The sequence below is a fragment of the Vanacampus margaritifer genome, chromosome 1 (assembly GCF_051991255.1).
Source record: "Vanacampus margaritifer isolate UIUO_Vmar chromosome 1, RoL_Vmar_1.0, whole genome shotgun sequence".
In the NCBI taxonomy this organism is placed as follows: Eukaryota; Metazoa; Chordata; class Actinopteri; order Syngnathiformes; family Syngnathidae; genus Vanacampus; species Vanacampus margaritifer.
In genome coordinates, this window is record NC_135432.1 from 61,294,268 (window position 1) to 61,320,935 (window position 26,668).

General features: G+C 37.9%; 2 protein-coding genes across 2 annotated transcripts; both read left to right on the forward strand.

Moving 5' to 3' along the window:
* Window positions 1-413: 413 nt before the first annotated feature.
* id3 (inhibitor of DNA binding 3) lies at window positions 414-2,858 on the forward strand. The gene is made up of 3 exons (XM_077559774.1): window positions 414-1,022; window positions 1,128-1,202; window positions 2,390-2,858. Exons 1-2 carry the CDS (start codon window positions 723-725, stop codon window positions 1,179-1,181), a joined length of 354 nt encoding a protein of 117 aa, XP_077415900.1. The 5' UTR covers window positions 414-722; the 3' UTR covers window positions 1,182-1,202; window positions 2,390-2,858.
* A 126-nt stretch (window positions 2,859-2,984) lies between these two features.
* e2f2 (E2F transcription factor 2) lies at window positions 2,985-20,553 on the forward strand. Its single transcript, XM_077559760.1, has 7 exons — window positions 2,985-7,391; window positions 14,129-14,216; window positions 14,305-14,524; window positions 15,554-15,715; window positions 15,813-15,927; window positions 17,223-17,388; window positions 18,718-20,553. Exons 1-7 carry the CDS (start codon window positions 7,143-7,145, stop codon window positions 18,993-18,995), a joined length of 1,278 nt encoding a protein of 425 aa, XP_077415886.1. The 5' UTR covers window positions 2,985-7,142; the 3' UTR covers window positions 18,996-20,553.
* Window positions 20,554-26,668: the final 6,115 nt, after the last annotated feature.

Consider the following 26,668-nt stretch of genomic DNA (forward strand, 5'->3'; position numbering starts at 1 on the left):
AAATTGGTTAATAAAAGTGTTCAAAGTACCATATATTTTTCCCCACAATAGAACATTTAAAAAGTAAAATTAAATAAATATTTACACTACCATTGCAATAATGACGGTATTGTAAAATAAAATATATACATTAACTCATTTAAAATAAAATTATGGAAATATTACGTAATAACAAAGAGTAAATGATTGAAATGGTTACAAATAAACACGTTTAAAATAAATAACATTTTCAATACAAGAGTGAAATATTTCTTCCAAATAAATATATATATTTTTTAAACATGTTCCAAATAATAAAAATATTGAAAATAAAATAGTACAAAATATTTTTTAGAAGACATTTAAAAATGTTTTTTTGTTTGTACAAACTTACAAAAAAAAGCTATCCATCTATATTTCTTTTAGGAAAAGAACTTACATTGAAAATAAAAACAGCTTTCAATAATATTCCAACATGTTTTACCTGGAAAAGGTAATTGATTGACAATCCAGGTTACATTTCCTCATTCTTTACTACCGCAACCACTAGGCGGTATCGGCCAATGAGAAGCCGCCTCTATTCGCTTCCGCCAATCAGAAAGTGCCGCTCGTGAATAGGCGTGGTCTGGCGCTTGCTGTATATAGCCGTACTGTAGCGCTCGTCTTGACAGCGACGCAAGCTCCTCTCACCAAGGCGGAAGTCAACAAACCGTGAAGACTCTTCATATTTCTCAAAGTCTGCCATGAAAGCCATCAGTCCCGTTCGCTCAGGGAGGAGCTGCTACAAGGCCGTGTGCTGCATTTCGGAGCGCAGCTTGGCTATCGGCCGGACGACGAAGCAGCAGCAGCAGCACCACGCGTGCGTGGAGGTGCCGGCAGGCGACATGAACGACTGCTACTCGCGGTTGGCGGCGCTGGTGCCCAGCATCCCCCGCAACAAGACGGTGAGCCAGGTGGAGATTCTGCAGCACGTCATCGACTACATCTTCGATTTACAGATCGCCCTAGAGGCCGAAGAGACCCCGAGGCTCTTGTCGATAAAGGTAAGCAGGTTTGGACTGCTAAATCATCTGATGATATTGATTATTCTGGGTGCAAACGTAAAATAAGTCGTAAATGTAACGGAGTTTTGCTGGGTCTTTTTCTAGACTGCTGACCTGACGAGGACTTTCTCCAAAGATGAAGGGCGTTTGTGCCATTAGGATGTATCATGCCTGATCATGGTAGGTACTACTGCTCCCATTTATCTTTATTAGTCCTACTTTGAGTGGGAAACATCATCTATATTTTGTCATTGGGGATAGATCAGGGGTGAGCAACATACTGTGCGGGGGCCAATATGTGGGCCGCAAGAAAGTATTTTTCACAATCAACCATCTAAAAAACGAAATATCTTTTACTTAATGACTTGTAAACCGCAACTTCTACTAATAAAGAATTCATTATAATAAACATTCATTCAATGAGAAAAAGGACGATGAGACACAAAAATGGTTGTCGTTGATTTGCTGTTTTTGACCTTTTTCATCCCATTTCCGAGTGTTTTTTCTTCTGACGTGATTTGAATATACAACAAGACTACGGTTCTTGTTGAGACAGGATTTCAATGTAGAAATCAGTAAGACTCTCCCTAGGACATTGTGTTACAGTACCTTAGACGCAATTTCCAAGTCCATAATAAATTTATGAATAAATGCTGTGAAAAGTGGCCTTTTATACACTTTTTGGTAGTAAAAGTGCAAAATCTTTGATCCGCTCTGTGTATAAATTGACAGCTATTGAAATACATTTTTGAAACAAAATGTGCATTTTACAAAAAAAAAAATAATTAAAATAATTATTTTAAAATACTTGGGGGTAAACGAGTTTACTATATGCTCTTCCACTGTACACTATTTCTGAACTTCATTATTTATTAACAATACTGATTAACGTTTTTAGACATTTTTGTAACACGTTCCCTGTGGTTTTGCATGATGGTCCACTTAAAATACTCTCACCCCTCCCTAAAAGCTAACAAAATCAAGCAAAATAAAATAATAATCTGAAAAACAGCATTTTAGTCTCTTAACTGAGAGTGATTCAAATCTTTTCCCTGCTGTTACAAAGCTAAGGAGCTTATTTAGTTTTATTTTGGGGGGGCAGTGGAATGGTGCGGTTGTCCATGTGATATCACTTCAAAAACCAGCTTTAGGATAAAGCAGCCCATTGATATGCGTGAACAATCCAGAGCGGCGGCTAATTAAGCGAGGCCCGGGTTCCATTTGTAAGCGGATTCATCGCTATCTGCCCGGGGTTAATGAACGCTCCACGCTCGGCGCCAGTCTGTCTGCGGCGGCGAGGGAGGGAGGGAGGGAGGAGGAGGATGAGGAATCTTGACTTGACTTTTTCTTTCCTTCTCTCCATGCAGGTGCAGGGAAACACATGTCTCCACTTCACTGCAGGCCAGAAGAGCACAAGAGGGGGGGTCAAGAGAGAGGGTGGGATAGGTATGCAGACGAGATGGAAAGCGCTGACTGTTTTTCTGCTCGTTCCGTCCGGGATGGACACATCAACACACCAAAGCTTCATCAGGCCTCCATTTTGGACCCGTTCCTATACTGCACCTTCAAATATTTGCATTCCAGCTGTCACTCCTGTTTGTTTTATCACCTCCAGACAACACCTGTACATAACTATTAGGTGCAAATGCGAGGTTTCTTTTTTTTATTATAACAATCCAGAACTCTATACTAGAGTTACTTGTAAACTGTCTGCGGGGATTGTTGTGTTATTTCCGCAGACGATATTCCAATGAGTTTCATAAACTCGTTATTGTAAAGTTTGTTGTGTGTAATATGCTGTTTTGTCATGAAATAAACAATTTCAAACAAACAAAACAGGATGGTTTGATGCATGTGGTGTGAAGGTATAGAGCAGTGTGGCTAACGCAGGCTGTGTATGGGTGGAAAATCAATCGAAAAAAGTTGGAGGTTTTGTGGATTTGGTGGGTTTTCCTGTGTGTTTTTTAAGATTTTCCAAAGTGTGTTATTTGAAAATTGGATTTGTGGATGTTTTGTGTTGATTGAACACTTAAAGCACATTCGATTTTATTGAAATTTATAATTTGATTGGATGGGATTTGATTACATTTTTATTATTTATACGAAAAGCAAAAATAAAACTACAAACTACTATTGATATAATGTACTGTTTATGCAGCAGCACCAATGTGCAATGTAGCTTTCTTTATTTCAAAAATAAAAAAAGTAAAAGTGAAAATGACAGTTCATGTGAAAGTAAAAGTATGCTCTACGACGCACCTGTTAAAGTGGGCACTGTTTGTATGACGTCACCAAAATGACTCAAACATCTGATTAGAATGTCCTGAAGTATGCATTTTGCATACAGCGACAAAACAAAACACTAACGTTTTAAAGGAGGTTTTTTTTTCCTTTTTTCAAAAATGTCATCAATGATTCCCCCTGGTGGCATAAGGTGGAATTATTGCCCAACTAACTGGTTCCTCCTGTCTAACAAGATTGGAGCCATTCATTCACCCTGTCAAAATGTCTTATTGTCGATTGTTATTATAATCATCTCACCAATAAATAATAATAAATAAATAAAAAAGATGTAAAATGGCAAACAAAATTAGCTTCAGTAGAGTTATAGCTCCATCTAGTGGTATCAAGGATCTATTTACTCCACTCTTTGTCAGAGCCGTGGCTCTTTATACAACACTGACATCTAGTGGTAATAGTGAGATCTACTCGGTAGTATCACATGCATACTGTAGATGTCATGTGAGGTGGTATATGCTTACTAAAATGTATTTATTTATTTTCTATTTAAGACGTGTAAATAATTATGGTGCTTATGAGTAGGACTGCCTCGCAGCTGAGAGGCTCTGTTTGAATCTCCGTTCAGCATCGGCCCAGACTTTGTGTACTCTTTTCGTGCTTGTGTGGGTTTTCTCCAGTTACTTTAGCTTTGTCGACATAGATACAAGATATACCAAATTGTACCACAAGGTGGCAGTGTTGGACGAAGCTATTAGCACTTTGTTTTGTCACACACATTCACACACACAAAAGAAACTTTTGGAGACTTGCTAATTAAACTGCTGATGTTTATTCCATTATTAAGTTGTTGTTATTGTTGTTGTTGTTGTTTAGTTAAAGTTGCATTTTCCCCAAAAATAACTTTACATTAAGCTTTTTATTTTACCATTTATGACTGAAATGCCTTCTAATTAGTAGATTAACACCTTAGCTGTTCACAATTGGTACTCCTGCAAGCCTCTGGCCAATTGTTTTCAGACTGGATTCCTGTTAGAATTTCCCGCGCCCTGTCTGCGGATGTGACGTCATGTGCGTGGTGCGTATATGAAGAACGGTATGTGCGGTTTAATTTTTTGTCAGCAGGTGGCAGTAGCGATTCGAAATTGAATATTCTACGTTCAGTAGCTTTAAAGAACCTGTTGAGTATTTTCAGTGATTTTGTTTTTAAATACATTCAATATGTTTAAAGATAGGTGCTGAAAACATGCAAAGACTGAGAACGCTAGCTTGCTAGAGACTGCTAGCTTGCCAGCTCGCTAACGATTATTTTTGGGATACAACAGCATCACTGCTAGCTACTGAAACATGACAATGAAAAAAATATTTCAAGAAAAGTTAACTATTGTACTAAACAAAAGTTTTAGTTTTTTGTTTTGTTTATTTTAATGCTGAAGTGCGACTTTCATTAACATGAAAACAAAGATTCACCAGTTTTTACGCCAAGCTCACGTGCACCTGTCTATGAAAAAAAAGTCCTTAAGTAATTTACTACATTTGCCTTTATTAAAGCGCAGTGTTAACGGTCAATCTGCGTTTATTGTTACAGTGGCTTACAATATTCTAATACTTTTTAGGAAAAGCTCTGTTCAACACTTTAGCCTACTACGCTATAATGTATTTCAGTGTTGTTTATTTTAGTGGTACTTAGAGAGCTAGTAGTACTGTATATAAGTACTTTTTGGGATGGTACTTTAAAACGTTTAAGAGGCACTATCATAGGCACACAAAAAAAAGCTTTGCAATCGAGGACAAAATCAAGAATCGCACATTCACGGCATGTGAAAAATTGGTGCGTTTTGGGGATTGTTGTTAAAGCGATTCATTTTCGAAAGAATAATAATTAAAGCGAGTGACAATAGGCCACCGAGAGGGGACGAGGCAAGTTGCCGATAGATGATGGTGGCGAGTGGGGGTCATGTCATATGGCCCGGTGTGTGCGCGTGCGTGCGTATGTGTGTTGGGGGAGGGGCTGTTTTCTTTCAATATCTCCTCTGAGCCAATGAGCAAGAGTGCTGCTACTGCATGAATCCAATTATCACACACACTCCTGCCAATGGCCACAATAGCCTTTGTGTGTGCACGCTGACCCTTTTTTTCAAGTCATACATACTCATATTAAGTCTAATAGAGTCCGTGAGGCGATATGTAGCCTTTCCTACATTTTGGAACATGCCGTCTTTGTGTTTGTTAGGTCATTAATGCTATTGTGCGTTGCATTTTTGGTAGCAACACAACTACAATGGAGAACATTTGATAAGAACTAGTATTAAATATTAGAATGACAGCAGCAGTCATGCTAAATAGAATATGTTGGATAGACTAATGCAATGTTTGGTTGGTTCGTGATTAGCAGTGCACTCACTTCATATGCAAATATTTTGCATTAAAATTGTTGTATCATATTATTGCACGCTATTTTTTTATCTAATATGTATTTATGTTTTCATGACATTTTATATTGATTTAATTTAAAATTATTATTATATTATATACTTTTATATATTGATGAGAGGACTTGAGAGCTTGTATTATTTATAATACTTACATTTTATACTTTGATTAACAATACGACTCTTTGAAACTATTCTACTATGCTTGTATGTATGTTATATTTCTTTTAATATCATCACCATCATCATCACCGTCATCATGTGTTAGGCATGTCCCCCCCCCCCCCCCTTAAGGACTGCATGGGTCCTTTTTTTTCACACTCTTTCAAATATTTGTTTTGTTTTTTGCACCAAATGTTTTGTATTTGTATTTGTATTTAATTATAGGACTTTAACAAAAAAAAATGCATTTTATTTCTCAAAAGGCATGGAGTAGCTGAGGCTACTTTTATAACATTTGTGCCACTTTAATATAATTATATATTAATAATGTTTAAATTGCTGGGATGATTGTCCTCAGGAATAAGGATGTGTATTTATTTATTTTTTTTTTTTAATGAACAAAATTGCATCATATTTTTTTAAGGGACTCACACTTCTGTAATGTTTCAGACTTCTGTTGCTCAATTTCCCTTCTGTAAATACTTTTTGGTAACGGAAAATTATCTTTGATAGTGTATTGTAGAATATTATTGTATTGATAACTTCTTTGCTAGCATGGAAATATTACTTTTCTAAAAACTATATCTAAGCTATGTTGATTATATTCTTCCTAAAAGTCTTCAAACTATCAGTTTTTGTTCAGTTTCAAGCACAAGAACAATGTGTCCCCATAGGAAACAAAAAGAGACTGCTGCCTCTTTAAGAAGAACCAACCCCCTCGCTCCCTCCCTCTAGGCCTATCCAACTGTTTTATGCAAATGAGGCGTGCCGAGCGTGCCGCCGGCCAATCAGCTTCGAGCTCCAACCGCGGGAGATCTAAATTTCGCGCGACGAACTTTGGCGCTAAAACGTCGGACTGAATGGAGAAGGGAGCCTGGTGACTTCGGGGCGGACTGGGTCACACACTCTCACGCACAGAAGGGGTGAATAAAAAAAAAAAAAAAAACGGAAGCACTCCGCCGAACCCTCGGTGGTCTTTTGTGCGAGCCTGTGGACATTTTAAACACACTTTGGTGAACTTCTTGTACGTTTTGAACCATGTTTTGTGGATTGCGAGGAGTATTTGTGTATAGTTTTTAGACAGGCGGCGTTTGCCTTTTTACTGACGTCACCACTCGGAACCAGCGCGTTGTTGTTTCTTGAATGTATACTTTGGATGCTATTAGACTTTTAGACCTCGAATAAAGTCTAATTCTAGATTATTATTTATTATTATTATTGTTGTTGTTGTATTTCGGGTTTTGTTTGTTTTGTTTTTGTCTTTTAAACGGGTCCACTTTGCGGTACAATGATGCGCCTGCCCAAAGGCGTCTCCCCGGCGTCGGGGCTTCCGTGCAGCCAACCCAAGATGAAGCTCGTGGCCGGCGAGTTCTTCAGCACCGGCTTGTCCAGTCCGCCCCTCAGCACGGTACCGGTGGGCTACTTCAGCCAGATCTGCCCCAACACCGCCGCGGTGGAACAAAGGGCACACAGCCTCTACTCGACCCCCCACGGACCCGACCAGAAGCCCATCAGATCGACCACCGGACGGCTGCCGGTAAGGAATCCAACAACAAACCCTGTTTTTGTGTGTGAGTGTGGGTGGAATAATGTGACTCTGGTATGCATGTTTTTATCGGTGTTGACGTGGGAAGACACAATAGAGTCAGTCAAACATATTAGAGACAATACATAACAGAGAAAATATTACAGTAAATGGTGGATCGATTCAATAACAGCCTTACAAAGCAGGACAAAATATCGACATCAGTTCTTAGAAAAGTTCTTGTTATTGTTGTTGGCTCCATATGGAACCATATACATCACAATTCCAGATACATAACAACAACTGTGTCCATTTATTATTATTGTTATTATTGGTATTAGTTGTGTTTTTTTATAAATTTTTTAGGTAGTCTGAATTGATACTGAAATATCCATACTGTGCTATACCAACTTTCTTAAATGCAGGACTAAGTATTGACGTTGTAATTTTTTTTGGTGCCAAATTATATTCCCAAGAAAGAATGTTGACGTTTCAACTTTAAAAAAAAGAAGAAAAAAGAAGCTAATTTAGTAATAATTTGTAGGGATGCGCTGCTAGCCGTCGTCGGGTATTGGTGTACATTTTCGTACTTGTAAAAATTCTCTCATGTCAGCTGTGTGCTTGTGGAGATATGTTAACGAGACTGCAAATTTTGCTCGGCAATATAGATTAGGAACTCCCCGGGCGGTGACGGAGCGGAGGTGGCCGCCCTGCGAGTTGCCGTGGCGACCGCCATCGTACCGTAAAATGTAGTTTCAGTTGCTTATCGTTTCTTTTAAAAAGCATTTTCGTGTTTACTTTACTTTGATAACAAAAATTGTTTATACCAGACTTGCTATCATATCATTCAGGAAATATCTGCCATGCACTAGTCGGCGTTTGTTTCACTTTTTTGTCCTTTTTTTTAGTGATGACACTCGTATGACAGCTGCCTTGCTTGTCTGCCTTTGTAACCTGTTCACTACAGGAGGGAAGGCGCAGGGTCAAAAGGTCATCGTGGACAACTGGTGTGACAAACACGACTCAAGTGCAAAATAAAGTCCGATGTGAACGATGTATTACCCCCCCACCAACATGCCCCGTACCAGCTGTTGTTTGCCAAATTGGGCCAAATGTAAAGGTTCAGGGGGTGACACGGTAGTTACCTCCAAATCTCGTACTGACCCACCCCTCACACCCGGCTTGTCGTCGCTATTAGCCGCCGCAAGAGGATTAGCGTCGCCTAAGTACAGCGAGGGGTGGGGGGGGGGGGGGCAACCTGCCCTCACAGACGATGCGTTCAGGTGTTCCATGTATGATGCAACCAGCAAATTATGTTTATAAGTTGTGCAACCCTGAACCATAGTGGCCGATAGACTTGATTGTACTGTCATCAGAAGTGGGCGGCGGCTTGCTGATAAGGATGCAATAGACTTGGAGTGTTTTTGCACTGATAGTAGTCTTGACCTCCCTCCCATGTGTGTGTGTGTGCACGTGTGTGTGGCGTGCTATTGTATGTGTCGAAGTGTGCAATGAGTATGAAAATGTCAACACGATTATTGTGACCAAAAATGAGCATGGATGGTTATCATTTTTGTCACAATATTGTTAAAATGAACTGAATATGAAAAAAAAGCCATACATCATTCCACACAGTTTGTTTTTCGAACCCATATAGTGAGCCCATATCGCTCACGCCTGCTACAGTGAAAATCTGTGAATAAATGACATAAAGTCAAAAAGATTTGTAATTGCCTTTTGATTAGCGGCACAATGATTCATTGGCGGCTAATCGCTCAAATATGTCAAATGAATCCGTAATTATTTTTAATAACGATTGATCACCTAAAATTGTCCAAATCCTCAGAATTTTAGCTTCTCAACAGTATATTTTCTCAGATATTTATAGTCCGCTACGAAAGCAGACATTGTGTTGAATCAAAATAAAAGCTTTTCTAAACATCTGCTTTTACTTTGGAAAACAGTGATTGACATTTTTGCCCATTTTATGCCACGTTATGGACCAAGCCAGTATCAGAATTATATATATATTTTTTTAAATGTTAGTGCATTTTCTGTATTGTCAATTTGAAAATAAATCAATAAATCTGTAGATTTAGCGATTATTAAAATAATCGTTAGTTGCAATTAGGCATGGGCCGAATCTAGAATCGAATCTAATATTCTATTCTGAAATCTAATGTTCTGACAGTTTGGATAACCATGAGAAAAAATATCACGGTATTCAAATTACAGCTCTTATTATTTTATATTTGGGTATATAAAGACAGCCTTTTTTATTTGACATTAAACACAATATATTTTATTCTTGAACAAAGAATAGAGTATTTGGTACAAAATAAATAAATAAATAAAGATTTATTACTTTTGTTATGTGATGCGAGACACGCAAGCTTAGCCCCCCCCCCCCCCCCCCCCACTGCTGTGATTGTTACAACATAGTCTGTTGTTCAATTCCTCTTTGGCTCGATGTCCTCATGTGACGCGGTGACTTGACCACAGTGCCCGGAATCTTCCAAGTCACCTTAACTCTTTGACTGCCAGACGTTTTCAGAAAAGGGATGCCGTGGGTGCCAGCCGATTTAAGCATTTTTGACAGATCGTTCAAGGTCCACAGAAAATTATGTGTTTGGACTATGGAAACACACATACTACCAAATGAAAGATTGGACTCTCATCTTTCATCAGAAAAAAAAGTTTGATTCTACCTTATTCCGTTTTTCAGTAATCAACAATAGAAAATGGTTAGTTTCACCTCTGTTTTTGGAAAAAAAAAACGTATTTTAACGTCTTTGGCACTCCTCCATAGGATTTTACTAAACGTTATTTAACGTTTTTGGCAGTCAAAGAGTTATTCAACTTAACGTCAAGTTTGAAACCAAAAGTCTATAGAAAGTAAAAGGACTTAGTAGAGTTGTAATGTGTGACTAAAGCTCAATTTTAATCGCCCTTGTTGTAGTAAAAGGCAATCTCTTTAGTGCCCTGTTGATAGTGGTGGTATAAAAATAAAAAATAAACTCCTTTGTGTGAAGTCCGCCACGTTCTTTTTCACTTTCACGTTTGACACTTGCTCCTTACTGTCACCTGAATGGAACAGACACACACAAAAATCAAAAAGGTTTATAGGGTGAGTTGAACATGTAGTTAAGCGCCGCCAAAGCTAAAAATAAGCACAAAACGTTTTGAAAAGAAATGTCTTTGGCAATGCAGCCATTGTTGTCCTTATACTATGACTACAAGGGTGTGGTAGTCGGGCGGGGGTTTGTGTACTAAAGCGTAGTTCTGTTGCGGGCTGACTGTAACTTGCCCTTGGCTCGGATGGAATCTGGAGTCATATACAACAAGCCTGACAGGAAAGGTTTGCTGCCGGTGCTGGCAATGTTTCAAGAGATGTCTCCAATTGGCACTTTGTTAAACCTGTAGATTCCTGTAGGTAAAAAAATAAAAATAAAATCCCTTGCACACCCTGAGGCCATTTAGCTACTGGCTAAAATAACGCAGGACAGCATCACCCAGACTCTTATTAACTAAATGCTGGTGTGTGGTGAACTTGAAAAGTAACATTTTCTAAGTCGCACCTGTCTCGCAAGAGAACTGAACCATTTTCTTTTTATTTTACAGGTATATTAGGGGTACATTTCTGAGAAAAACTGAGAAAAAAATTATAGTGACAAATTTGTGAGAGAGAGAAACTCACAAATTTACCAGAATTTGCAAGAAAAAACTTGGACACCTGCGAGAAAAAAAGTCACAGATTTACGAGAAGAAAATACTCAAATATTTGTGACATTATAAAGTGGCGAATGTGTGAGGAAAAAAATCAAATGTACTAGAAATAAACTAGCAGATTTGGGAGAGAAAAAACTCTGACACTTGCAGGACAAAAAGTAGCAAATTTACGAGAAAAAAATACTCAAATATTTGTGACATTATAAAGTGGCAGATTTGCGAGAAAAAAAACTCACTTGCTAAAAAATGGCGAGAAAAAAACTAACAAATTTACAAGAAGAAAATACTCAAATATTTGTAACATTCTAAAGTGGCAAATTTGTGAGAACCCCCCCCCCCCATCTTTTTTTTACTAGAAATAAACTAGCAGATTTGCGAGAAAAAAAACCTTAGACACTTGCAAGAAATTTGCCACTTTATAATGTCACAAATATTTGAGGATTTTCTTCTCATAAATTTGGTTTTTTTTCTCGCAAATGTCTGAGGGTTTTTTTCTCGCAAATCTGCTAGTTTATTTCTAGTAAATTTATGAGGGTTTTTTTCTCACAAATTTTCCATTTTGTAATATCAAAAATATTTGAGTATTTTCTTCTCGTAGTTTAGTGAGTTTTTTTCTCGCAAAACCTGTGAGTTTATTTCTGACAAATTTGTGATTTTTTTTTCTCACAAATTTGCCACTTTATAATGTTGCAAATATTTGATTTTTTTTCTCATAAATTTGTGAGGTTTTTTTTTTTTCAGAAAATTAACCCCCTCTAAAATAACGAATATTTATACGTGGCCCTAGTACGCCATCGTAATTTTGAAACGGTGCCAAAACAGAGTTATTTTTTGTAGCAAATAAAGTATTTTCATGGCAAGATGATGCTAGTTTTTACAGATGCCACAAAATGCAGACAAAGCACTACTTGCATTTAAATAAAACTCAACGTTTTTTTGCTCTTAAAGCTCTTGTAAGACATTTCTTTGATTAGCTCATTGTGAAAATAGATATTAACAGCCAGCATTTTATTTCAAAGCAGTTTCTTGTCCTTTTATAAGTCTATTTTTTACTACATTAGCCCCCCATGCTTACGACACATTTTGCATAGCTCCAGATGTCGCTGGCTAACAGGTGGACATGTCGCGCTTTAGCACGCTAGCACAATGGCGGCTTTCACGTCCAACACGATTCGCCGCATTTCGCGTCCCGGAGATTGCCAGCTGTCTCGGATAATTAGCAACGAGTAGCTTCTTGGGCTTATCGGAGGAGTGTCGAGTTGCCAAGTTTTTACAGAAGCAAGCGAGAACATCAAAAGGCGAGATGCTAAACGTTGGCAGGCGGCTTGCGGCGTCGTCGCCTCCAGTAGTCTCTCGGGTGTGTTCCAAAAAAAAAGCCCAAGTTTTGGCCTTCTGTCAAAGATTGTTCCAAACACACTTTCAAGGTTAACGTGCAATGTTTAATGCCAATGTATAACCTGTCATGCAGGTTTGATAGCTACGGCACGACCATTTATTGAGCTAAGGCACACATTAGACGAATGTCACACCAACCATCCAACGAGCATGTCACCAAAAAAGTATGAATGGACATGTTTGAAGTTTAATGCATCGTTAATATTTATGAAAAAATATATATTTGTACTGAAATAAATCATTTTCAGACAAATTTAGTGCAATTGATAATTTCCCAAAGGCACCTTTGATGGTACCTGGTTTGGGAAACACTGAACTAAGAAGTGCAGATGAAGTCCACAACGAAAAGACAAACATTTTAAATTTTAAAAATAAACCCAAAAATCTGATATAACATTTTTCGACTTTTAGAAAAAAAAAATGCACCTTTTCTTTCAATTATGACATTTTCTCCCATAACATAATCACTATGGTGATCAAGATGGCAGGGAAATGTATTTATTTATTTATTTATTATTAGACAAGGCTATGGCCTCACTAAATGATGCTTCTCCCTTCACTTCAATATCGTCGACAGGCATGGCTTTGACCTGAGCACAAAAAAGCAAATCGATGAGTTTTCCTAAATTGATGATAGATTCCCCCCAAAACAACACTTTTTTCCAATAAAATAAATAAATAAATATATTTTTTTAGCTTTTTTCTTCATAAAATTGATCATTTATTCTTGTAACGTTGCAAAAAAAAATCTCTATACCTTACAAACGTTCTTATAAAATTACCCTTTTATTCTCACAGTTTCTTTTTTATTTAATGTTGCACAATTTTTTTTTACTCAAAAAACAAACTTTTCTTTCAATCTTAACCTTTTATCCCGTAACTTTCATGACGGTCGCCATAAAAACTTTTTTTTCTTATAAACTTACTGTTTTTTCTTGTGGCATTGAGAATTCATTCTTGAAAAATATTCTTATTAGTAAGACTTTTTTTCTTGTAATCTTACATCGTTTTTAGACTTTGACTTTTTTTGTAGTAAGAGTATGACTATAATTAAAAAAAAAAAAAACTTGTTATTTTTCCTCATAATGTTAAGAATTTTTCATGCTCTTGAACCATTTTTCTAGAACAAAATACTTCATTATGAATGTTTTTTTTGGGTGTATGAGACTTAAATCCTTTCCTTTTATAAACCTTTCTCTTATACACGTTCTTGTTTCTTTTCCCAAGTTGATATTACGTTTTAAACTGTTGTAAGAAGAAATCAGTATGAGAGGGATCTTAGGGGGAGGGTCTGCCTCTACTGAGGACTTGTGGCGTTGTGCAGGCAAGTGAGTTGAGTTGATTACCCCCCCCTCCCCCCCCCCCCCCCCCAAGCAGCCCCTCTTGAATTGCTTGGTAAAGTGTGAGTGGATGCTTTGTTTCTGCACTTGAGGGCTGTTGGCACATTTATGACGGGCCTCTCTTGCCCTGCACGGTGACACGCTTTTACGATTGAACGCTGAACTTGTGCTTATTCAAAGTCAGTTGGGGGTTAATATACAGGTAGGCGGAATGCCAACGGAATGTTTCCACTTTTGTCTTGTATGTTCTTATGTGCATCTTAAAGTCGCCTCGTTTTTCTTTAGGCTAAAAGGAAGTTGGATCTTGAAGACCCAGTTTTCCTCCCCGAGTTCCGCACCCCAAAAGGCAAAGGCATTGCGGCAAGTCCAAGAAGTAAGAACGAAACTTAATTTTTTTTTTTTTTAAAAAAAAAGTTAATTTTCCTTGTAGGATGCTACAGATGATTTGCTTTTTTTTTTAGCCCCGAAGTCGCCAGGCGAGCGAACGAGGTACGACACCTCGCTGGGTCTGCTGACCAAGAAGTTTGTGGGCCTCATTGCCGAGTCCCCGGATGGCGTCCTGGATCTGAACTGGGCCACGGAGGTGCTGGAGGTCCAAAAGAGGAGGATCTATGACATCACCAATGTCCTGGAGGGAGTCCAGCTCATTCGCAAAAAGTCAAAGAACAACATCCAGTGGCTGTAAGTGAAGTCCTCTTCCCTTGTATTTTTTTAACATGCACAAGCAGTTAAATCATATTATTTATTGCTATATATATTGATAGCACAATAAAAATAATCAAGGAAACTCATACAAGGTGCATGTTAAACTTACCATATGCTAAAATAATGGCAAATGAACCATGAGTAAATATTAAAGACAGTTTATCGATTTTTTTAACCAATTTCATGCTATTCAAGGTTCAAAATATTCACAAAATTCAGCATAGTCCATTTTTTTAGTTTTCACATTAAAAAAAAAAAGAAGTCCCATTTCCCCATAATTTCACATTTTCCACAAGAAAATAAAAACATGTATGAAAGAAACGGTAGCAATTCTTTGTCGCCACCTACTGTTTAGGAGTGTGTCTAGACAGCATTCTTTTTTTTCTTTTTCTTTTTTCCCTTTTTTTTCTTTTTCTGGAGAAAAAGGTCTAGACAGCATTCTGATGCCTTTCAAATTAAATTAAGGCAATTTGTCTAAAATGGGTCGTGACCCAGGATTCAAGCTTGTAATTTTCTAATTGAAAAAAATTCCCAGTTTTCCCATAATTTCACATAAAAAAAAAAAAAAAAGAAGACATTCAACAAAAACATTTCTCTCATATTACAGATTTGTATTTAAAACTGTTCAGCTCATTCAGGAGACCTCGGAAACTTGAGTCAAATAATTACGCATTTTCCATGTGTCATATGTTGACCTCCTCCAGTCGCATTTCTCTTTCAAGCCCCTCCCACTTGAAACTGATTCAATAAATATGCCTATGTCGCCATTTATTTATCATATTCATAAAATTCCCGCATTTTCACAATATTAATTTCTTGACTGATTCAAATCATTCCAACTTGAAACTGTTCATCGCATGGAACTATTTTCATATCTCTGAAATGCCCCCCCCCCCCCCCCCCCCAAAAAAAAAGGCAAGCGATACTCTGTTACATAAACTCCTTCTTCAAACATTTCATACCTGATTCAAATGTGGAATGAACTCAAATGTGTTGTTCTCGCAGGGTCGGAAACGTGTTCGAAGGCGCCCCCAGCAGAGGAGACAAGGCCCGAGTGTTGCAGAGAGAGCTCGGAGACCTGGAGCGAGCCGAGCGAGCGCTGGACGAGCTCATCCACTCCAGCAGCGCGCAACTCAAGCAGCTCACCGAGCACAAAGACAACCAAAAATATCCTTCTCGTTCGTCATGACAAAACGAGAAGCTCTCTTTTTTTGGGGGGAGAATCTTCTTTGACCGCCGTTGACCCTTAACCTGACATTTTCACGCTGGGCTACGTGACGTATCAAGACATCCGCTCCATCGGCAGCTTCCGAGAGGAGACGGTGATCGCCGTCAAGGCCCCCTCCGAGACCAAGCTGCAGGTGCCCGACACGGCGGCGGTGAGGAGGCGTCTTTTGTTTGACTCTTTACCATAGTTGGTCGTTTTAGTGACGATTAGATTCAAAAGGAGAGGAGAACGTCTATGTGAATGTTATTAAGTCTGATTTTCATGTCTGTTGTATTGAGAATATGGGTAAATCCCCTTTATTAGGGGGTGAAGTGGATTTTGGACTACGGCACCCGCAGATTTGCTTATTATTATTATTTTTCATATATTCCCATATTTAATGAATTTATTTCTTCCCTACACTCGTTTATTTCCACTGGAAACCGCATATTGACTTTTTGAAAAATTTATTTTTTTATTTTTTTACTCATTCACTGCCATTGACGGCTATAGACGTCAAAAATTCATTTGAACTATTTCTATTAGTTAATTTTTTTTTTCACTTTTGTTAACAAGGGTATGAAAACCTAGAAACATTTTTTATTGTACATATATAACAGATATAAAATTTGTGATTAATCGTGAGTTAACTATTGAAGTCTTGCTGTTAATTTCCATAAAAAATTTAAATTGCCTGACACGATTTAAAAAAATTAAAAATTAGGGACGTCAGGCGATTACATTTTTTTAATCATAATTAATCGCATGACTTCACTAGTTAACTCACTATTAATCACAAATTTTATATCTGTTCTTAATGTATAATCAAAACAACTCTAGGTTTTCATGCTCTTGTTAACAAAAGTAGAAAAAATGTTAAACTAATAGAAATAATTCAAATGAATTTTTGACGTCTATAGCCGTCAATGGCAGTGAATGAGTTAAGTACGCTTCATTGAAAGTCCATCCATCCATCCATTTTCCGAACCACTTATTATGATATGATAATCTACATCCCACTGTGTACTTCTTTGATACCGATGACTATTTCCCCCCAAGCAATGGCGGATGATAAAGTAAGGTACGTTTTGGGGGGAAACAGAAATGTTTATGCAAATAATTAAAGAAGCGAATATTAATGCAATTTGTTATGGAAAGCAGCAAAGAAACGCTACGGTTTATCAAGAATTACAAAAGCAAACTCGTACGACGTTGCACGGCGCAGTCGCTTCCTGTTCTTCTTCTTCTTTTAAATTACTGGTAGAACACATCTCTATGGTGTATACCGCCACCTACAGCGGCGGAGTCCCCTCTCAATATTCGCAAAAGAAGAACAGATAAAAACGGAAATAAGCCGCATTTCTGTTTTGTGTATTTTCAGTAAATTTGCTTAAAATTCAAAACAATTGGATGGAAACCTGACTAATGACTAACAGGCTCTTTTTTTCTCTTTTTTTTTTTTGTCAGGGTTCATTACAGATCTATCTGAAGAGTAAGAATGGTCCCATAGAAGTGTACCTGTGTCCGGACGAGTGCTTGGAAGACACCAGTTCGGTTAAAAGCTCGGTCACACCAGAAAAGCCCACAGCAACACCCGTGAGCCTCAGCAGCGTCAAAGAAGAGCCTGTTGAATGTAAGTTTTTCCTGGTAGAGCGGTGCGATACTTGAGATTTTGGTATCGATCGATACCAAGTAAATACTGGTGCCAATATCGCCGATACCAAGTACTTTTAGGTTCATGATATATTATGGTATTTTAAATCATCTGTCCTATTAAATAACTTGTTTTCAAATTAGAATTTCTTGTTAACTTCTTAACTCATTAACTGCCATTGACGGGTATGGACGTCAATAATTCATTTGAACATTTTCTATTAGTTTAACATTTTTTTCCACTTTTGTTAACAAGAGTATGAAAACCTAGAATTTTTTTTATGGTACATTTAGAACAGATATAAAATTAATTCATTAGATATTTTTTTTAATCGTAATTAACTGCATGACTTCACTAGTTAACTCACAATTAATCACAAATTTTTTATCTGTTCTAAATGTACAATAAAAAAAATTCTAGGTTTTCATACTCTTGTTAACAAAAGTGGAAAAAAATGTTAAACTAATAGAAATAGTTTAAATGAATTTTTGACGTCTATAGCCGTCAATGGCAGTGAATGAGTTAGACATGCCATAAAAAATATCCTCAACGGAAAAATACCAGGGAAGCCAAAATAAATTAATAAATGTAAAATATCGATATTAGCGCTCTGGTATCAATCCGATACTGATACTCATGTTAGTATCGATTTTATCAATACTTGGATTGACCTGCACAGCCCTATTTCCTGGTTCAGGGTTAGACATATCTTAGGTTTCAAATAAGGATCATAAGCCTGGATTGGGGTTTTAAATGAGGGTTTCAAGCCTGGTTTTGGGTTTTCAAACATATATATATATAATAATTCCACATCTACAATGTGCAAAAAGTATGCAGTGGTGCCTTGACTTACAAGTTTCACTCATTCAGTGACCAGGCTTGCAACTCAAAACACTTACTGTATATCGCTAATCATCTTACCCCTTTAGAATAAATGGAAATCCTCTCCAGCCCCATAAAACGGCAACAAAAACAAAAATAGCACTCTATATTATAGTACATAAAAACAGTAATAACATAGAGAATGTAAAGAGTCATGCAGATTGTGATTCATTGTGCGGCGCCTTCTGATGTGCCTACCTTGACCACCAGGGGGCAGCATTATACAGGCATACCAATATACACAAAGGACAAGCTCACAACTACTTAATAATCTGCATTTATATTGATCTTTTTTCAACTCAAACACAAAAACGCCTCAATTGAGGTACCACTGTAATTCCAGACTTAAACGTCAGATTCCTAAATATTACCATACGGCCGTTTAGATCTTTTTCTTTTTCTTTTTTCTCCGCAAAACAAACGCAGCGAGCATGTCCACAGCGGCTGCTCCGACCTCCTCTTCCTCGTCTTCCTCCTCTCTGCTGGACGTGGAGCGTCTTCTGGGTTTGCCCCCCAGCTTGCTGCAGATGACCGAGGACCAGCTGCCCGGCGCGTCCTTCCCCGCCGACCCCAGCGAAGGCGGCGGCTCCCCCTTCGTCAGCTTCTCCCCGCATCTGGACCACAGCGACTACCTGTGGAGCCTGGAGAGCGGCGAGGGCGTGTCCGACTTCTTCAACACGTACGACCTCAATGATCTTTTGTAAAGTTGATGTGACATTTGGAAAAGAGGACAATAATGAAGCCATCTTAGCCCGGCCCCTTCAAAAAGTGTTGTTGACATTAATTGATTCGTTCGCGGGTTAGTCCTGATAACAATCAAGCAAAAGGCTATTACAAGAAATGTACGTTTCACGGAAAGACCAAAATATTAGGTACGCGTCTAAGATTCGGCTAGGGAACCATTTCAGTTTTACAAATCATCTGTGGTCATATTAAATATCCAGTAAATGTTATTATTTAGCAACATGAGAATTTGTGGGTTATTGACACTTAAAAAAAAATCCTCTGAAATTTAATTTGTCAATTTTAACTTGCTCTTCTTGCTAACCATATATGGACCACAGGTGATGCCAAAATTAAATATAAAGCCAATTAAAAGAAGAAAATTTGACCGAAAATGTAAGAAAAAAACTATATATATTAAATTTTTGAATTTAAAGATCTTATTGAAACACATAAATATGTAATTAAACTTTTGCATAAAAAAAATAAAATGTAATTTTTTTTAAATAAAAAAAGGACATTTAATGAGTATTTCTCTAATTTCTAATTAGTGAATGGACAATTTTATATAAATATATGAAGCATCTATTTAATTGGCTTTATTTTGATCTAATTTTAGTGTCAAAACACCACTGCTGTTGTTTAATATTATTACAAAAATATGTCCTCAAAGGATCTGTCAATCGTTCCATATAGGTGACAAAACAGAGAGCGGGTAATTATAGCGCGTTTAACTCAGGAATTATATCTCGTACTTTGATTTGCCCGAGCAAGTCTTGCCAGTCTTTGGCCCGCAGGGGGCAGCATTGTTTTTGCTTTAATTGCCCTTTGTAAAGCTTTACAGGTTTGAATCAGCACTGAACACTCCAAAAAAAAAAAAAAACAGGTCATCTACAGTCGTTTATTAGCAATGTGAAGTATTTTCAACTCGTTTTTGGAAGGTGCTCAAGTCTAATTAATGCCAAGAGGATCAGTTACTCGTTTATTTGGAAGCTTTGATTCCAAATTAGCTTGCAATGCATGTGGACTAACGAATGCACAATCGATATTGTATTTCTGAGGAAGCCGTTTTATGTTCCTTTGCATTCAAATGTGTGTTTATTTTCCTCCACTATTTGTAAATGTAATATTTCATATGATATGATTGCTATTGCTTGGGCTTTTAGAAATAAGCTAACTGTCCTGTCCTAACAAAACTTGAAATTGTGTGTTTGGGGTGTGATATATTTTTATTTTTTTATATTTTGTCAGCATTGGAAATAGGTCTTATACAATGTGTGCCCGAGGGATTTTGTTTTGTTTGAATTTTTTTTACTATGTAGATTCAGAGAATTTGTAGTAATTTCAATCAGCATTATTGTTTTTGTTTCTGGTATTTGTACATAGGCGATTTTGTATTTATACCTATTTTTGCTGATTTGATTTCATACAGACGTATTTTTTTTGTATGACATGCAGCACTTAATATTTTTGTAATATTGTGTGTGTTTGTTGAAAACATGAAAATAAATAATGAAGCCATTCATTACTCCTTGTTAACATTGCCAAACATGGTGTCACATCTTCTGGTATGTACAGTACTTCCTATTTTAAAAGGGGGGTGGGTGGGGTGGGGGTGGGGGGTGTCTGCACTAAAGACCCCTAAAACTTTTAATCTAAAGAGGCGTGACATTGAGTGAAAAGGTGGACATGAAGGCTTAACTATGAACCCACTCGGCTAGGTGGACAATGGCCGCGCATGGTTCTCGGCAACTTAACATACCAACAAAAGTCCGAGGGCACCCCAAAAGGTCAGGGGTCACTGATGATGGATTTACGAATGTATTTGGTAAGTGCAAATATAAGCAGACAAGATTAAGACTATACATCAATATTTAAAAGTGGCTTGGTTTGTATGTTAGCATATTAGTATTCGTATGTTAGCAATATATTGTTTTTAGCATTTAGCCTACGGCCTTACCAATTAATATGTTCGAACAACTTTATCAATACGTTCGAACGACATAGCCCAGTCAAAACTATTTACTCCACAATGGCAGTTCCAATGCTTCCGTACTAGCCAAACTTTCTTTTTTTGTATGTGTTTTGATGCTAGCAAGATATAGGCAAATGGAACTCCACCATTAGAGATTTGGGGCGGGACGACAGCTTAATTATGATTTAATAGCCAAAAGCTATGCAAAAACTTGACATTTACATGAGTGTTTTCAAAAACGCTTAACAGCATCTGATTTGTGCAAACGTTGACTACTGTCTGTTTACAGCTGAACCAACATCAGGTGCCTATTAGCGCTACGTGTCTTATTAGCCTACGCTGCACAACTTTGGTTAACAGCAGGCCATAAAATGCGTCACACACATACAGCGTCCATCACAGCAGACTTTCTAAGGTCTTAAATTGCCGATGCCTAAACGTGCCTTTGTGTGCTTGCATGGCAGGAGGTCATCAGTAAGCTGCAACATAATGATGGGGCTATTATTTAAATTATGGGTCCAGGCTTTCTCCAGTGAAAGAATCTCTGAATTACATTTTCAGACTATTCATGAGTGGCTTAACCCTGTTATATAAAGTACAATTACAATACATTTGTTAAAGTGCCTGTAAAGTGAAAATAAATTTGTTTTAAATGTGTTGCACCACAGAGAAGAGTGTTAACAACTCAGCAAAATTAAAATGAGTAAGGGGGAAAAGTTAGTTACATTAAATGAGGCTTGTTGTTGCACTGTGGACATGTCGGTTGAATGCACTGAAACCACGCCCTTCTCACTTATGAACTGTCAATCAAATGCCACTGCAATGTATCGTAGCTTTTTTAATGCCATGACAACATTATGTAAAAGATACTCAACAAAGAAATCTTTAATATATATATTTTTTTTTAATCCAACATATGTCATTATATACATAGCTGACTATTTCATTTTGCTAATTTCGTACTCATTTTAATAATTCTATGTCATTATGAGCTAAAATTAGGATAGGAATCCGCAGTATTCTTCATAAACAATCCCCTAAACTCTAGCATAGCAACAACAAGAGTTACTGGCCTCTGATTAGTCCATTGCCGTTTGTTCAGGTAGCATCATGCGTAATAATCACAGATATACGACAACGCGCTGTCGCAGCCTTGCTAACCACTGTGCCGACATGGGGGCCATGTTGGGAGGGGCAACTTTCCCATCAAAGGCAATACAGGGACATTGAACATGTTTTTATTTTATGTTTTTTGTTGTTGTTTTTTTTGGTCATTTTTGCCAAAGTGTGTGCTCTATCAAATGGGGAAAAAAACTCTCTCTCTCTTCTCTTTTTAATTTATTTTAAACCTGTGATTATTCCCAGTTGCCTGTTAATGTACGGCATTGTATGCAACCGTACCAGCATCCTTTGCCTTTTGTTTTTCTTACCGTCCATACACATTGAATCTGCAACTGGAGCTCCTAGCTTAGCGTCGCCAATGGCACGCAGCTCAATGCAGGCGTGTCCTATCTACTGTACCTATTCACATCTGTGGTAATGACACATTGAATAATAGTGATGTAATGAGTAACGTAGCACAATGGTTGCGAAATCATTGGACAGCGGAGCTCTTTTTGATTCTGCCAAATCCATATTAATGAAATATGAGTCACTGTGTCTCATCCTGCTGTGGCGGGTCAGAAATGGTGAAAAACATTTTAGTGCGCTATAGTTCGACAACTGAGCACTATACATAGGTCAGTCTTTGCACATGCTTTCAGCATTTATCTTCAAATATGTATAATGTAGTCAGAAATTTGTCAGGCCCTAGCCTTATCTAATGAAAAAAGTGCTTTGGCACTATCTTGGTGCATCCATAGGCATTTACAAACCTTTTTTTCTAGCCATTTTTAATTAGACACAGGTAGCAGGGGTTCACTGTACTTGTTAATGGTGACTGATATGCAGACTGGCCAACCGAACAGTCACTCATTCAGACGACCAATGACTTATAACGTCTACACGTGTAAGTCTACATATTGTCCGTAATCACATCTCGCTGCATTTGTGACTCACAAACAGGTTAGACAATTTGAAACAATTTGTTGGGTTGACTTTTTGTCCCCATGCACCACCCAGCCGCTGTCTGCTGAGTCAGCGAATCGCAAGCATTCTGAAAACGGTCCAACATAGTTGACAGTCTGTTTTTAACAGGTTTCAAGTCCTGCTTGTAGAGTGCTAAAAAAAAATGATTCAAACCTGCTCCAATGTCCATTTCCTCCCATTCTCAGTCATGCATGTGGACCAGAAGAGGGGCCGCATTACTGTAAACCGGGTCTCCTCCTGCCTTGACGCCGCTTGTAAATTGATAACAGGACCTGGCGGAGTTGAGTCAACAAAGGGGAATGAAGAGAACGAAGGCTTGGGGGTGGGGGGGCAATGGTCGTCCTGTGGGCGGCTGGGAAGCTTGCTAATCTTTCAGGAAGACCTCTGCTGCTTTAGAGCAGTGGTTTGCAAACTTTTTACACTTATGCAGTAGTGTGATAGGCCCAAGTGTTCTTCAAAAATAGGTTTTATTCCTAAAAGGTACATTTAATATTTCCGTAAACCATGGTGACATTTTACACAGCTTGAACATTAAAGCTTGAATACTGTATAATAGATACTCCTAAATAATGATTCAATTAAATTGTAATGCACATGGAAGGTAAATGCACATTGTACCTAAAAAGATATTTGAATACAAACAGTCCCAAAAATTATATTGCTGTATTTAAAGGGGAAGATTTCAATTTTGAAAAAGAAAGAAAAATACTATAGTGGAATAATCTATGAGAAAAGAAAAATCTGCCTTCTCTTTGCCCGATCTTCCCTTTGCTGAAAATGGCGGCGTATACACCACTGGAAACCAAGAACAGGGCATAAGACGAGCAAACTGCAGCAGTGCGGAGCGACCTCCGGCAGTTAAGACGATTCCAAAGCGACGTGGAATTAGCAACATTTCAACAAGTACGTTTATCCCCTCTTTTTGATTTCTAATGGATTGTATATTTAAACAAATACAGCTTCAAACTGACATTAACCATTTAATAAATGGTATTCCGAATAAGTCATATACCAATGTAACAGCCGCTGGCTATCGTTGGGCAGTGCTAATGTTAGCTTAGCACAGCTAGCACTGGTATTTTGTTGACGTGTGTCTCTATTTATGACAACTTTGCACTTCATAATCACATGGTATGAATAGCCATGTTTTAGAATGTTAGTGTGCATATCACAGAGACTAGTGAAGTGAGGCTGTATTCAAATCTTGCTAGCAGTTTTAACTCTACACGTTGCCTTTAAGTGATTCTTTAGTATACCATTAGAGGGAGCCAGCGAGCCACTAGTAAACCACACTAAGGCTCGCCTTTTGGCAGGCATTGCTTCAAGTGAAAATGAAATGCTGATTGTGTAATTAACAGGGAATGTTAGGAAATGGAGATCCATGATGCTTTTACCTTTTCTTCCACTCCCTTCTCTCAAATCCTGTTTTTCCTTTTCTCGTGATCTCGTCTGTATTCTGGTGCTTGGCCAGAGCCGATTGGTTTGTTGGGTTCGACAAAAGCTGCGAAGGCTGGAGGGGTGCACAAAAGCAGGGAGGGCCTCTTTACAAGGGGCGGCAAAGAAACTGAAGGAGGGTATTGTCGGGACATTGCAGGACTGTATGACATCAGCATGGTGTATGCGGTCCGCATAATGCACATTATACTGACAAAAGTATGGCTTGAGCCAATTGTAATTTTTCCATCTTGCCAAGGCAATGTTTTCGATTCCATGGTAACAGAAAGACACTTGCAAGGGTCATGAAGGTGTGCTTGGAAGAGTTTGGTGTGGAAGAACTTCGCCCAATCAAACACTTTTGGGATGAGTGACCTTGAAACTGTTATTTAGTGTGTTATTAAAGTATGAAAGAACTTCCTTGTAAGTGAGCTCCAATTATATATATATATATATATATATATATATATATATATATTTTTTTTTTAACTCTTATATTTTACATGTCATAATATAGCACGTGGCCGACATGAGGCATGTTTGTGTTGGCTCACACATTAGGCGGTGTGTAAACAAATACAATGGCGCACATGCAGCGGCCTTTATTGCTCACTGGACAAGCGGCACAAGGAGGAGTTTGTCCATTCATATATATAAACACAGCACCAGTGTCGTTTTTTTTCCTCCCTCCTTTTGGGACTAGTGTGTCTCGAAAGGGTTCCGTGACTTAAATGTGTGGGTTTTTTTTTTTGCAACTTGAAAAGTTTTGTACTAATCATAGAAGCAATAATACAGAAGTTTATTTTTGTTGTTTGTGTTTTATGGTTAATACCCAAAAAGAGGAGCTGCTAAATTTGACCCCACCCCTCAATAATCACCACCCATCTGCACAATGTTGAGTATCAGTGCCTCCCCCAGGGCAAACGTCCTGTGTTATGAACACCGCCCTGCATGCAGGTGTTATGTTCTCCACACATCTCTACAACTTTACTCTTTTTTTTTGTGTGTGTGTGTGTGTGTGTGTGTGTGGGGGGGGGGTTCTTTCATGGCATCACATGATCCTAGGAGGTCACCGAGGTGAGACAGACGAAGAAGAAGATGAGGCGCCAAGACGGAACGGACTGATTACAGAGGTGTGCCTCATTCATCTTCTCCAGCGTCACAACTCGCTGGAGGTAAGATTGTACACCAATTGAGGCCAATAACTGAAAGGCCAACATTCTAGGGGGAATAAATGAGCAGTGCCCTCCAATTACTATGTTTTTCGGACTATAAGTCAAAGTGCAAGTTGCATTTTTGGGGGGAAATTTATTTCTAAATGTTCAATTTTAAATGCTCATTCTTAAATCGAGTCATCTCTTTAATTTTTCCACGTTTTTAGTAGAGCTGTCAAACGATTATTTTTTTTATTAATCATGATTAATCATGAAAAAAAATTGCCCGCCAAATGTGAAGAGAACCTGTTATATGTTTTTTTTTTTTTTACATTTAATGTTATGAGGATGTCTTCCACATTTTTTTTATCCACTGTACACTCTCATCCTCCTTTTTTCTAATCTGTTAATTACTTGCATCATTTAAAATGAAAAAAAAAAAGACCAGAATATTTTGACTAGAACAAACATTCTGTATGTCATACGCAATTTTTTTTTTATATTAAATGCTATACTTTTGTTTATTGCTCAGGCATAACCTGTGCCACTTTTAATGCAACCATCTGCTGTCAAACTAAAGGATTGTCTCATTGTGATTAATCTGCGTTAATACACGATTAATGCGGTATTCTTTGCAATAAATCAATGAGCACTTTAACTTTGACAGCATTAGTTTATAGACATCGAGTGTGTCACTGAAACCAACACAACCCTGTTGCTCATATATAGAGAAATATTTTGGTTTGTTCTTGACCAGCTAGCACAGCGGCTAATACAGCTAGCATGTAAGCAAAACGCTAACATCAGCCTTGAGTTTGTTCAGCAGTATTTGAGTATCTTTTTTAATATACAGACACAATTTAATGAAACTTGCTCCATAGGTGTAGGCTACCTATGCAAATAGTGCTGCCTGCGTATTCAGCTGCGTTACCATGGAAACCACAAACACACATCGTGACCGTGTAGCAAAGAGATGATAGGTGACAAAATGGCCTTGGAAACT